The sequence below is a fragment of the Coffea arabica genome, chromosome 10e (assembly GCF_036785885.1).
Source record: "Coffea arabica cultivar ET-39 chromosome 10e, Coffea Arabica ET-39 HiFi, whole genome shotgun sequence".
NCBI classification, from domain to species: domain Eukaryota; kingdom Viridiplantae; phylum Streptophyta; class Magnoliopsida; order Gentianales; family Rubiaceae; genus Coffea; species Coffea arabica.
The window spans coordinates 2,401,062-2,414,545 of record NC_092328.1 but is presented as its reverse complement, the minus strand read 5'-3'; the positions used below and the strand labels follow the sequence as shown (position 1 = coordinate 2,414,545).

General features: G+C 36.7%; 2 protein-coding genes across 14 annotated transcripts; one reads left to right on the top strand and one right to left on the bottom strand.

Moving 5' to 3' along the window:
- Nucleotides 1-140: 140 nt before the first annotated feature.
- Nucleotides 141-8,173, bottom strand: LOC113712659 (uncharacterized). Of its 9 annotated transcripts, none has more exons than XM_027236159.2 (14): nt 7,855-8,172; nt 6,818-6,958; nt 6,579-6,712; nt 6,010-6,048; nt 5,787-5,879; nt 5,553-5,669; nt 5,129-5,224; nt 4,614-4,727; nt 4,044-4,097; nt 3,480-3,527; nt 2,451-2,601; nt 1,591-1,756; nt 1,137-1,206; nt 141-736 (listed from the first exon to the last, which is right to left on the bottom strand). In XM_027236159.2, the coding sequence occupies exons 2-14, from the start codon at nt 6,897-6,899 to the stop codon at nt 479-481; spliced, it is 1,422 nt and encodes a 473-aa protein (XP_027091960.2). In that variant the 5' UTR covers nt 6,900-6,958; nt 7,855-8,172; the 3' UTR covers nt 141-478. The 9 variants fall into 9 exon arrangements, with proteins under 9 accessions (XP_027091960.2, XP_027091959.2, XP_071923575.1 ...); XM_027236158.2 differs by having other exon boundaries at nt 7,918-8,172; XM_072067474.1 differs by lacking the exon at nt 5,129-5,224 and having other exon boundaries at nt 7,855-8,173.
- A 2,036-nt stretch (nt 8,174-10,209) lies between these two features.
- On the top strand, nt 10,210-12,728 carry LOC113711957 (APO protein 4, mitochondrial-like). 5 transcript variants are annotated; one of them, XR_011821747.1, is made up of 3 exons: nt 10,210-10,663; nt 11,222-12,104; nt 12,315-12,728. XR_011821747.1 is itself a non-coding variant. In XM_072066760.1 (2 exons), the coding sequence occupies exons 1-2, from the start codon at nt 10,398-10,400 to the stop codon at nt 11,943-11,945; spliced, it is 990 nt and encodes a 329-aa protein (XP_071922861.1). In that variant the 5' UTR covers nt 10,210-10,397; the 3' UTR covers nt 11,946-12,728. The 5 variants fall into 5 exon arrangements, 1 of the variants encoding a protein (XP_071922861.1); XR_011821746.1 differs by having other exon boundaries at nt 12,232-12,728; XR_011821745.1 differs by having other exon boundaries at nt 12,206-12,728.
- The last annotated feature ends 756 nt before the right edge of the window (nt 12,729-13,484 follow it).

The window sequence follows — 13,484 nt, the reverse complement described above, 5'->3', positions numbered from 1 at the left end:
ATCTTAATAATTATGTTTCGCTTAGACTTCAGTCTCAAGCGTTCTTTCCAACAACGACCGCTTCTTTCAGAATTCAAGTTCTATATTCTTGCCTCCCACCTCATAATTGCCACTTATTTGTGAATGCCACTTCAAGTGACTTCGTCGTAAATTAAGCTAGAATAGATTATACAAAATTTATCGTTGTAGAGAACAAAAAAAAAAAAAAAAAAGATTAACAAGAAAAACAGTTGCAAGTCTCTGTCAGGAATTCAAAAATGGCTAAGCCTGCCTCTTAGCTGTAATCATCGAAAGAACAGTGATATATTTTGTACAGCTGCAGGAACTGTCATCATCAAAAACTTGCTATATTATGAACAAAAATCCATTTTCTCAAGTTTATGGCCGTGAAAGAATGCAACAGACGAACTCTTCCATGCAAAATATGATGGTGTTGATAATCTTCATACTGCTGCAAAAGATCGATCTATTCAGAAACTCATACATTGTGACCATTAGAGTTGAGCAATTTCTCTTCCTCATTTGGCAGTTCAGACATAGACAGCTCAATATTTGACTTAGAATTCATTTTGTTCCACTCATTCTCTACACGAAAGAAGACCCATTGGAAACGGCGAACAATCTCCAGGGCAGTGATTGTAAACACGGTGATGTAATTATGGCGGAGATGAGCAGACAGCTTGTATGTCCATGTGCATCTCAGGATGAGATTGCTTCCAATTACCCAGAAGTATACCTGAGGTATAACAAGAAGGAATAGATATATTCCTGTTAATATGCATAAGCGCCAATAAAGACTATTTCAAGCAGTTTGTCACTACTATCAAAAAGTAGGAAAGACAACAGGGTAGTGAACCATCATCACACTGGAGAAAAATCTGGCTTTCACATCTTTAAATGAAGCCACAGCATCAAAAGGTCAAATTCTCATGGAACTGAAGGCCACATCAGCTGATGCAGTGGGCCTGTGGCGTTAACAGGCACATAATAGTTCCTCGCGAAACTGGCAGGCAAGAGTTGCTTTGCCAACTCCTTTACACACACATTAACTATATCTTGGTCCTTATTGATTTTCGCCATTGAACTTGTCAACAAAAAGAAGAAGAGCTGAACCTAATTAGAACTAAACTTCTTACCCATTTCCGTCCGTATAACAAGTGGGACATGAGATGGGGTTTGCTGAACTTGAAAATCCGAGTGAAAGAACTGCAGAGAACAAAAAAGGTAGATTACTGTTAAAAGATACAATTGATTTAGATGGCCTAAACCAGAGATGCAATGCACTTGTGTCACGAACTGAAAGGTAACTATCTAGCGGTAATTAATGTTCTTTCATTCGCATCAAGAATTTGGTACATCAAATCTTAGGTGAAAAACTTCATAAATCTTGCTTCCAAACGAAGCAATTTCACTCAAAGTTGACACATGCCCATGCACCATGTGCGTAGTGAATAATAAGTTCACAACAGGATGTATATACACTACATAGACAGACAGACACACACACACACACACATGCACGCATGCACACAGACACAAACTAGATTAGAATTTTAAATGTCAGTACTGGAAGCAGAAAGCACTGCATACCTCAAGTCCCAATCTCGGGTCACGTCCCAGTAAAAAGAATACAAAGAGTTTAAAACACCAGAAAGAAGCCATAGAGGTCGGTATACATTCATCCACTTATCAGGAAAGACGTGATACTTGAGGGCTGAAACAAAGATGACTGGTACTGCCGTCGAATACTTTAAAGCTGAAAACCATTAGGAAGGGTAATGATTTAATACATGATAATGAAGCAAGGAAGGATTACATTTTTTTAACAAAACATCTTCATCCTCGCAAGGACTTGTTCCAATAATACAAATTGACAGAAAATAGGCGCCAAGTTAAGCATTTGAATATTGTAATAACTTCCTGAAATAACAAATGCACTATTTACTAAGGAAGTAAAGGTGATAAAAGGGAGTGAATAAGGAAGCAGATACACAAAATTTACTGCATTGTTCCGCATGAAAATTTTCATGTTTCTTGCAATTCTCAACCAAGAGCACAAGTACTTTTTCCACAATAAGCAAAGAGTAAAAAGCAATTAGATGTCTTGCATAAATCAGTCAAATAACCCCAAGAAAAGCAAAATACACTGAGAACTGACATAGGATACTACTATCCTAACAAATCAGACTTTGCAAATTCACGGCCTTGCAGCATAAGAAAGTAGTAAAAATCATCAACTCACCGAGCCAAGCAAGGGAACCCAAAAGACATTACAAGAACTTCATGACTGTTTTGAACTTGACAAGAACATCATGGGTTTCAAACACTTCTAATCATGCAAAAGCAATCTGTGCGATTGCAGAAAATACCATGCAAAATGGTATCTTTTCACCACTTCCTCCAACAAACAGTTTAACCAACAAGAGAAAAAGCAATGTGTCAGGAATTACCATTGAACAAGGAAGTTTTTTCCTTAGTATCTTTATATTGCCGAAGACATTGAAAGAGACGAAAAAGGTAAGGCAAAACGAGAACTATGGGAATTGCAACAGAATGACTGCCACAAATGGAATCAGCTTCAAACCATGCAATTGTGGCAACCTGCACATAGCATCAACCAATTCTTCAGACGAGAAACAGGTACTGCATAAACTGGTAAAGCGGTCCAACTTGTAAAACAGCAGAAAAAGAAAATTTATTGTTTAAAACCCATTACAAGTTCAAGGCAGCAAGCATGACAAAAATCTTGAGCTGGATCATGATGTAAATCATCACTTTCAATTTCATTACCAACTGAACCAATGGAAATGACAAGGACTAAAGGACACATCTGACTATAGTTTCCCAATAAAAGTTCTGAAAATTCATCTCTCAGAACTGCAACATGGAGTACAATTCCCCTCAACTGATACTTAATGAATATCCCCCGTACAACTTCCTTGGGACCCCTTCAGGTAAATGGCTAGACTCTCGGTGAGTAAATCTACATTAACCTTGGTCTGCTACTTCCAAACCAAAAATAATCTCTACGAAGGCCTTGAGTGAAGAGTTAGTCAACTCAGCTTTCTGCTTCTTATCCAAAAGTCTGCATTACCCCACGCATTGCCACAAGATTCTTGACAAGTCCCACAAAACTTCTACAACCTGATTTGCTGCTTGTGTCGCCAAGTGACACCACCCAAAATCTGATAACTCTTCTAAGAGCATAGCAAACCAAACATAATGCTTATCCCAGGTAATCTAAAAAACTGACACAAAAAGAACTAACTCTGACATAAACAAGATGGAGGGATCATAACATGATTACACAGAAGGATTGAAAAAGCATGATAGCAAAACAATCAAGTGAAAACACACAGAAACAATTAGACACAGGAGGCATCAATTAAAACAAGTCATAGAAATGTGCATCTTACTAACTCTCAGAAAAAGAATAACAGTGATAATAAAACAACAAGAGAATTGAGAGAGTAATAGACCTGTCGATGAACCATCCGACAAACTGAACGCTCCAAATCTGAAAACACCTGCATAAAGTTTTATAGAATAGCTGCAGAAGTTATAAAACATAGCTTTATTTGGACAAATCTAAACTCATATCAAGATAACAAAAGCCAAATAATGCCATTTCAATTAAACATCAGATCTCTGTGAATTCCCAATTCGCTCAGTCTAGGACAAGATTTTCCCATTTAGCTACTTCCCATTTAGCTACGTTCAAAAGATCCACTTAACATAATAAAAACATAGAAGAAGCACACTGATGGATCTAAACAGCATTAGGACAACCCTCTTGCCCAGCACAACTTCATTTGGGCATGGTCATGCATGCAGAATTGCATAAATTCTCAAAAGATCCCAATACATTCTCTGGAAACAAATTAGCATGCTAGCCAAAAAAATTTAAATGCAAATGTGGAATCAACCTCCAGAAACTCCACAAACCAAGGGAAAACACTACTATTCTCTCTCTGTAGTATGGATAATCAACTCAGTATCAGGGCAGGAAACATTTAAGAGCAACTAAAGTGCATACTGCATACCTTTGACATGGAGGTTAATATATCAGCCAAAAAGAAATCAGCAAATGATATTGCCTGTGCACACAGATTAAATAAAAACAAGAGAAAATGTGATACGCTGTAAAAAGCATTAGAGAAAAAGTTAAATGTTGCAACAAAGAAAAAGTAATTATTTGCCCTAAATCCAAATGATCCAAGGAGTATTCAAAACACATGAAGAACTGTAAAGAAATGTCCTTTTGGTACTGTAATAAAGACATGAAATTGAATGCCAAAAAAACAGCCATTACTAGCTTTAGTTGATATGTCCCCTGCTTCTTGTCCCCTTTTATTCCTCTTGTAGTTCTTTATTTTACTTCTCCTATTCAAATTATGAAGTAACACTTGCAAATTGATTCTGGAAAGCCCACATACATGTACACAAAATTAGAGATGAAGAAACTCTCATGCTTCTGTATCCACCTCCAGAAGTTCAAGGTAAGTTCACTACAAATTCAGTTGAGTTCATAGTATATGAGCCGAGAATCAACAATTCTTTCATTTGGTATACCTACAAGATATCTGCCATATTCTAAAAGATCATAAACTTGCCTGCAATGGGAAAACTATTCGCCAAAGAGTTCTCAACAGAAAGTAGCGTGATGACAAAAAGAAAAGATCAAAGGGAGACAAAAGGGCCATTGCAACAGCAGCATATAATAGCACCTGCAGTGACAAATGTCAAGCTTATTTTTACAACATAGAAGATAGCAAAAAGGATGTGACCAGCAACCATGGTTGAAGATTCATTAGTACAGTAGCAGTATCAATACTAAATCTGTATATATAAACTTTGGAAAATATAATTCACAAAGCACTATGAATTTATCAGAAGCAATAATTATTCCATCCTATAGCAAATTGGGATCATCTGGCTCGCAATATAAGCCTCAAATGATTCACTTAATGCGACTCTAGAAATTTTTGATTCATGCAACATCTCAAATCAAAGGTTAATTTGAAGATAAGAAAAAGTATGGATGAGGGGTTCCCCACATCTAAAAGATAAAGTAATAACAATATTACAAGCAAAGAGTGATTACTGAGAGAAGAATCATCTATTACACTGGTTGAAACGCAGCTAATGCAACCTCTCCATGAGAGTACAGATATAAATATGAAGTCATGCTAGTTGGGACAATGATTGTCATCCAGGTGGCACACTGCAATATCAAACAAAATATAATTAAATCTCAAATGGACATAATACTTTCTTGAGAATTTACTGCATAAAAACTATGGATTTATGTATAAATTTTGGTTTTCAAGAAGATAAATTCATTCTTTTCTTAATGAAATATGATTCTGCTTAAACAAGCAGGCAAAGGTTTTAACAATAGTCAAAATTTGATCAACTTATATAACGACAGTTTCGTTCAACTAACAGCAGAGGGAATGCCAGCAGTGAGGAAATAATCTAAACCAAGAAAAAAGAAATCTGCAGTACATGTAGCAATATCACAATAGGATACTGTATATATATATTTCTACCTTCCATATTTCTTTATGTGTGAGATGATTCTGGTCGAGGTCAAAAATTTTAGCGTAATTGACATTAGAATGCTGAAAAACCCATAAGTTGACTCCCCAAAGCCAAACTGTCATTGTCTGCCATGATGAGATCAATGAAACTAACATGGTTTAATAAAAGAAATAACAAAACCATGGAAACTGTAATAGGTAAATCTAAATTCCAAGACCATAGACCAGAAAACATTCACTTACCACAAGAAGAAGAGGATTATAGTACAAAAAAGCCTCATACAAGAATAAGTCCCGGAGGTCTGCACTCATTCTCATGACCGAATCCCATCCAATCTACAATAATAGAAAAATTCATCAAATTCTACCATACAAACAAGTACAAGGGTCCCCAGAAACAGCAATTCCATGCCAGGTAATGGCAAAAGATAGACTGTTCAGATAGGAAGAAAGATGTTAAACTGACCTTGCAGCAAATGAAACCCCAGATGAAAAATAATATTACCTGATCATCAAACTGTGTTAGACTCTTACCAGAATATAGTAAAAGCAATTGAAACTGGATATTTGTAGGAACAACAATTATGAAGCCGACACCAAGAATTAATAACTAAAAACAAGGATTGCAAAATGCAGAGATAAGCTATGGAACACAAAGTTATACTCCAAATCCATCCTGTTAGAATCTCAATACAAATAATATAGCCAATAAAAACAGTTTAAAGACTAAAAACTCATACCTTTTTTATTCCAACAAACATAAAAACTCATACCTATTGTGTTGACAGATAACAATTCCTATCTAGAAACCCTTAAAGACCTTTATACCTTATCCATGCTCATGACAACCATCATTGCTAAACAATATTTCACATACCATTTATGCCAGAAAAAATTTGGTACTCTAAAAAGTAACCAAAATCAAATAACCAGTGAAAGAGCAACTCAGAAAATTTTTCTCAGCTGATCTGAGAAGACTTCAAGAAATCCTACCATAAGCTGTTACTATCAACACATAGCACTAAAAAGTGGCACCTTGAATCTCCAAAGCAGAATAGGAGATGGCAAGATTGCAGCGGTGCTCAATGGTGTGCTAACACCCTTCATCTCATTTGTCTCTATTGGAAGCAAGAAATCTCCTTCAGCACTATTTCCTAACTCACTTGTACCTATTAGTAACACTAGGCAATAAGAAACGTGGACAGCATATTCAACTGAGGCAGAATACAGGTAAGAAGTATGAATGTTAACTCAAAACTCAATGCTTCTCTCACCAAGATCATAAACAACTGGTCTGCTACCAGACTTCCGTAAATGCGGACTATTGGTAGGAACAGAAACAGGACCTCCAAACATAGATGGAGGTAGCAAATAAGACACGTATAACTACTTCAAATTCCCAACATGTACATCACCTGCAATTCAAGGACAATGACACATAAATATATAAACTAAGCAAGATAAGCATTGGAGAGGACAAAACTGAGAAGGCAGCACAGAGAGAGAAAGAGAGGCAGGGAGCAAACAGTGGAGCACAGAATGAGACATTGAAGATACATGTTGATTGAGTATACGAAATCTAAAGTATCAGGAAAACCACTGAACAAAACTACGATTTGCATTTGCAGTGAAGCCAAGACAACAAATATATTGTTAAGATAGATATTTAAAATTTAGTGATACAATTTGCTTGTGCTTAAATATGTTTCACTTTTCCTGCCAAACCAAACTTTGCTTGAGTAATCATTGTCTCCTAAGCATTGCTCGGAGTTGTTCCATAAACGGTTCAATATTACTAACATCCAACTCCAATTTAGCTGCACCACCATTATCATGTGGACCTCAATACCACCCACTTACCAATATTCGCTATTTTGGCACGTAGACTGCTGTTACAACTTGCGTCCCGACCAAATATATATATATATATATATATATATATATATCTCACATTATCAAAATTCACGAAAAGTAACAATCTTAAATATATTAAATGGTACCAAGTTGTCAATCCAGTCATCCCACAATTAACAAACAAGTAATACTTCCGCATTAGCATTCTTGTTCGGGTACCAAAGGGGAAAAAGTGGAATTTACTCCACATCATATTGTCAATCGAAAATAAGACAAAGAAATATACATGAGATACAGAGACTATTATAGATCCAAAAGAAAACAAATTATGGCACACACAATTTCGAGAGAGAATTGATTTAAAATAAAATTATTAAAAAAAAAACCCCCTCAGTGGACTGTACAATGAAGAAATGTAAGTAGGAAAATCAGAAGAGCTAGCATTAGAAAAAGTTACCGTGATCAAACGGACAATTTTTCTACTGAATCGGAGGAAAAATGTCAGAGTGTAGTAAGTAACCTCGAGGAAGTTTTCTCCTATGCTTGAGCTAAGTTGGGAGGCCGGGGACAGAGAGAAAGCAGGATCCGATTTCTGATGAGAACTGAAAGAGACGCTTGGCAATCAAGGAATTTTAGATAGAATCAGAATGGTACCTCTTAAATTGGGTTGGGGCATGTTCTAAGGAATTTCCGGCGAGTCCTATTTTGGGATTTGCGAGCATTGGACTTGGACCCGACCCCCCGAGATCTCGGAAGATTAACTAGTAATGAAGTTAATTACATTTGGATCCTATTAAATTTAGTCAAGCTACAATTAGACCCCTTTCTGTTCCCCCTTCTTTTTTTTCTTTTTTTTTTTTCTCTTTTTCCTCAGTAAGAGAGAAATGAAATTTAAGAACCGGTGAGAGAAGAGAGAGGGGCTTGACTGACCCTAGCCTTGTTTTTTACTCCATCCATCCCACTTTGATAGTCCTGATTTTTTTTCACACAGTTTAAGAAAAAATAGTTAACTTTGTTGGAACAATCAATTTATGTAACTATTTTTCTAAAATACCCTCACATTAATTAGAGTACAACTTTATGGAAACTTGAATTGATGCTAAAAAAAGAATCAACTCTCATTAAATGGGGTAAGTTTATAGTAATAACAATTTACTTGAATAAGGGTATTTTAGGAAAATTAACGTACAACTAATTCTTCAATTAAAATTTGGACTATAATTTGGAACAGACGAAAAAGGAAAACATGACTATCAAAGTGGGACGCATTTAGAGAGGGGCAATTTTTCTCAAATGACCTAAATTATTCGGAAAAATACTTTTTTGTGTCAACTAGTGATGTTGTCGGAACAACAAGAAAGAACTAGAGCCAAATTTAACTTGATGGATAACTTCACCCCAAAAGACTTGGCTAAACCAAATACTCACCTAGGAGCGATAAAGTTGCTCACCTATTTTTTTGCTCTAAGCAAGAAGTGATAATTTTCCCAAAGGAAAAAAGCAAGAAATGATAACAAATAAATCTGGCAATTATGCCCAAAACCTAACAATCCACCCAATCCAACTATTTATTTGAGAGGTTGGGTTGGGTAATTTGGATGTTGGGTCAATTTTGGATCAAACAATAAAATTCCAGATATATTTGGAGCGGTTTGGATATTGGTGTTGGGCACCAATTACCTAACTTAAATTTAAAAAACAAATAAACAAATTATGATTCATATACATTGGAAAGGAATTGTGTTAATGCAAACAGTTTCGCATCTTCCAATAGAGATAATATATACGTCATGAAATACTTCTAAAACAACGGGTTAATTATAAGGTTGGTTGAATTGAGATGTAAAAATATAAGGCGCTCTTGCTACCCTTTCCTTTCTTTTCTTTTTCTGGAAAACAAACAAAAATTGTGAATGAGTAAGAAAGTATCCAGAAATTTTGCTGGAGAAGTTAATGTTGCGTTAATTTTCGCAAGAATTTTCAAATGAATTGGATAGTGATATTTGAACTAATTGGTTGAGAATTGTATCTCTCTCATCAAAAATTCAGTTTAATTAAGACGTGATTGGATCTTTTATGGGACTAGAAATATGTTTGGTACAGCTAATGCTAAATCAAGTGACAATATTTGAAAAATCGTATATTGATATACCATTTTTTCATGTTATATCCAATTTGGACTAAAATTGTTACTTCGGTCTCTTAGTTTGGACCAAAGCTATATCCACTATCCAGTTTGAAAATCCTTACTTGTATAAAAAATAATGAGTTTATCCAAAATAGTTTAAACAGTTAGTACATGTGTGTATTTGTAAAAGTATATTAGTGTGTATTTTATTGTATAAAAATAATATATTTTTAAAGAACTTAAGAGGTGAGTGTGTGTTTGTATTTGTGAAAGTGTTTTAGCGTGTGAAAATGTGTTTATGTGTGTGAACAAATTTTTTATATATAAAAATATATTTGAGAGAATTTATATATCAAAATCTATTAATTAATATATTAGGTCACATTTGGATCATAGGCTTGAGATGATTCAATATGACCCAATCTGAAATTAATTCAATCTAAAGTTAAGCGGATTGAATATAATTCATTTAAGTGAAAACTCAATATCAACCCGTCCAATTGCCTAGTATACTAACAAATCTCCGGCCACTTTAACAAGCAGAAAAGATGGCCAAAGAAACTGTAAAAGCCCATTATGGCTGTTTTTTTTTTGTCAAAAAAAAGGACTTGGCCCACTTCAGGCCCCAATTTTATTCGGATTGTTGGGTTGTTTTCTATTTTTGTGACAAGGCTTGAACACTGGACCTGACCCTTCTATCTAATTACCGACCCGGTTTCTAAGATTTGGTCCGCCAGACTGCCACTCTCCTCCTCCTCCATGATTCCAGCCTCCTCCTCCGCCTCGACGCTGCTACAATGCCTGCCCATCCAAAAGTACACCCACTAAGCATAAGAATACCATAAAGGGACCATCTTTACAATCTTTAGAAGATGGGTTTGAGATATTTGGAGCTTTGGCACCATCGTAAGCTAATCTTGGATAGCATGATTGGATGCTACAGATGTTACAGCTCGAAGGCGAAAGTGGTGGATTTGAAGAAGTTAAGGCCAATGATTCTGAAGCGAATTGAGAATCGGGCCAAAGATTATCCAGTCAAAGCTATGGTTCCTGTTGCCAACGAGGTCCTCAAGGCCCGAACAACCCTCTACCGAGGCGTTTCCATCCTTCTCCAGAGAGTTCCCGTTTGGGCGTGCAAGTAATTTTACCTCCACCCCATCCCTTTTCATTTTCCAATGAACCATCTTATCTCAGTATATTACAAGCTTGATAAGCCTTGTTGATTTCTTAATTCATGCTAGTATTGTACAGTTTTTGAAAATCATTCTCGTTTTTTAGTTTGATGAAATCTAATAACGAGAAGAATGTTTTTAGTTATACAGACGCACTGGAGATGATTTATATCAGTTTGTTGTTTTTTTTTTCCATGTTTTGGATACATTTTAATGGGAAAACAGGGAATACTTAATTCCAAGTTGAGAGTTCCACTTTGTAAAAGCCATTATACATTGGGTTCTGAGCTGGACAAGACAATGCAAGCTTGACTTGATATGTATGAAACCTGAAATCGATCTACTACGTGTTGAGGTTGGCACAGTGAAAGCTCGTTTGAGCTAGACTTGGAAAATAATACAAAATCTCAGACACAGTTTTGAAGCTTGTTAGGAGTTTAAACCAAGCTTATTGTAGTGTTTGTGTTTGGCTTGTTCAGGCTCATTTGCACACCTGGTTATGTGTTCAAGTTGTTTCTTTGCAGGTACTGTCAAGAAGTATTTATTGGAGAAAGTGGTCATGAGATTCGAACTTGTGGTGGTTTTAGGCGTCGCCCTAAGGTTCATGTTCATGAGTGGACTAGTGGGAGCTTGAACAACATATTAGTCCCAGTAGAGGCATTTCATCTGAAATACATGTTTCAGAATGTGATTGAACATAATCAAAGATTTGATTTTGATCGTATCCCAGCAGTTTTGGAGTTGTGCTGGCAGGCAGGAGCTTATGTAAATGATAAAATGCTAGACTTGAATAGTTATAGTCAGGACGATATTCTTGGTGCTGTTGCTGGAGCTGAGTCACTATCAGATAAGGAGATGATGCTTGTAGCGAACGCAACACTGAAGGCTTGGGAGACAGTTAGGTCTGGAGTAGAGAAGCTGTTGTTGGTTTATCCTACGAAAGTCTGTGAACACTGTTCTGAAGTTCATGTCGGCCCATCAGGCCATAAGGCTCGCCTTTGTGGTGTGTTTAAATATGAGGGTTGGCGCGGGAAACACTTTTGGAGAAAGGCAAGGGTAGATGATTTGGTTCGACCAAACATAGTATGGTATCGACGCCTTCAAGATCCGGCAGTACTTAAGAATGAAGGCCGGGACTACTACGGTCATGCTCCTGCTGTCGTGGATTTATGTACAAAAGCTGGTGCTGTTGCACCATCAAAGTACCATTGTATGATGAAAATGGAGGGCTTAACAGCTCCGTCTTGATTCAAACTTCTGGCATCCTCTGCCTTTCTTATTGATGAAGTCAGTTTTGCAACCCTAATTGGATTATTCCAGGATGTAGAGCTGGTAGTCTGCTCTCTGCTAGTTACTCATCAAGTTGCCATCAGCTCTCCAAGCCACTCGGGATTAATCTGGATACAGGTAAGTCGCAATCCATCAGTAACTTTAGCCCCATGAATATTGTTGGTACACTCTTAACTAGTTTTTTTTTTTTTTTTAATCACTACAAGTTGACCTCACAGTGGTGTTCTTGTCATTTTGGGAAAAGGAGGACTCTAGCATTAGAATTGAAGCTGTGCCAATACTTTTTGCCAAACTTCATTGTTAGTGAATTTCGTGTGAACTCTACAGGCTGGGCCATGAGGATGGGCTCTGACAATCCTCCTCAGAATCCTTCAAGTTTTGACTACTAAATATTATTGGCAAAAGCTGTGATTTTACCGGATTGTACTCCTGCAGAAAAGAGTGAATCAACTGGTGAGGCAATTTCATGGAACTTTAGATTGTGGATTCTGAAATTATGGCCATATCGTAAATGCAAAGTGATAGCATGACTTCCAATATCCAGTACATGTTTCTCACAGGATCTCGAGGATTTGGCTGAAACTTGTTAATGTTTCTTCTGGATAGATTCTTCTGAAAGACAATAGTGCTGCTTTGCATGTCCCATTAATTACAGTGTTTTTTTTATCCCAACTCCTATGGACAATGACGCCAAATTGGGGAAGTGCAAATGAGGAGTGGTGATTTCCTTTTTACGTGTTATATCTACTTCAAAATCTGTATATTAACGATGGCTCTCCACTAAATGGATATTTTTTTTGGGGGGGGGGGGGGGGGCACCAGTCGAAACTGTTTAAATGGACTCTGCAGTCTGCACTCTAAAGACCACTTTGCCTATGGGTTATAGATTTTGCAACTCATCCTAATTTGCGTCAAATGTGCCTTCATCTTCCGAACGCAGAAAGAGGGAAAAGTCGTCTGCTAATTAACACGATGAGATGTTATCCGTTTCAAGTAATCAAGATTTACGTAGCCACATTTGCTGCTATAATCTGACTTGACTCGTTCAATAAAAGAGAAAATAACTAAATCAAATATAGGGACAGCTACGCTCGTTTAAATTCGTTAGCTATCCCATTTTATAGGCATGTTTCTAAACTAACTATCGAGAATGCAGTCCATATGAACAGCTTCCCTATTCTACATGGCTCTCTCTCTCTGCTCCCTCTGTCTGAAGATCCAAACAAACCCGGATTGGCAACTCAGAAAAAGGGAAGTTGTGCTCAGAAGCTCTTTCTTTTTTAGCAAATGAGAGTGGTAGTAGAGATACTGACCGGAAGACTCTTCTTCGTGGAGATACAAGATGATGCAACGGTGGCGGACCTAAAGAAGGAGATCGGATTTCAGGAACAACTTCCATTTGATCGCCTCATCTTGCTGGTGGATGGAACTGAGAGTTTTTTAATGAATGAAAATGAACGTTCCCTCCAAGATTACGGCATCAAAGATGGCTCCCAT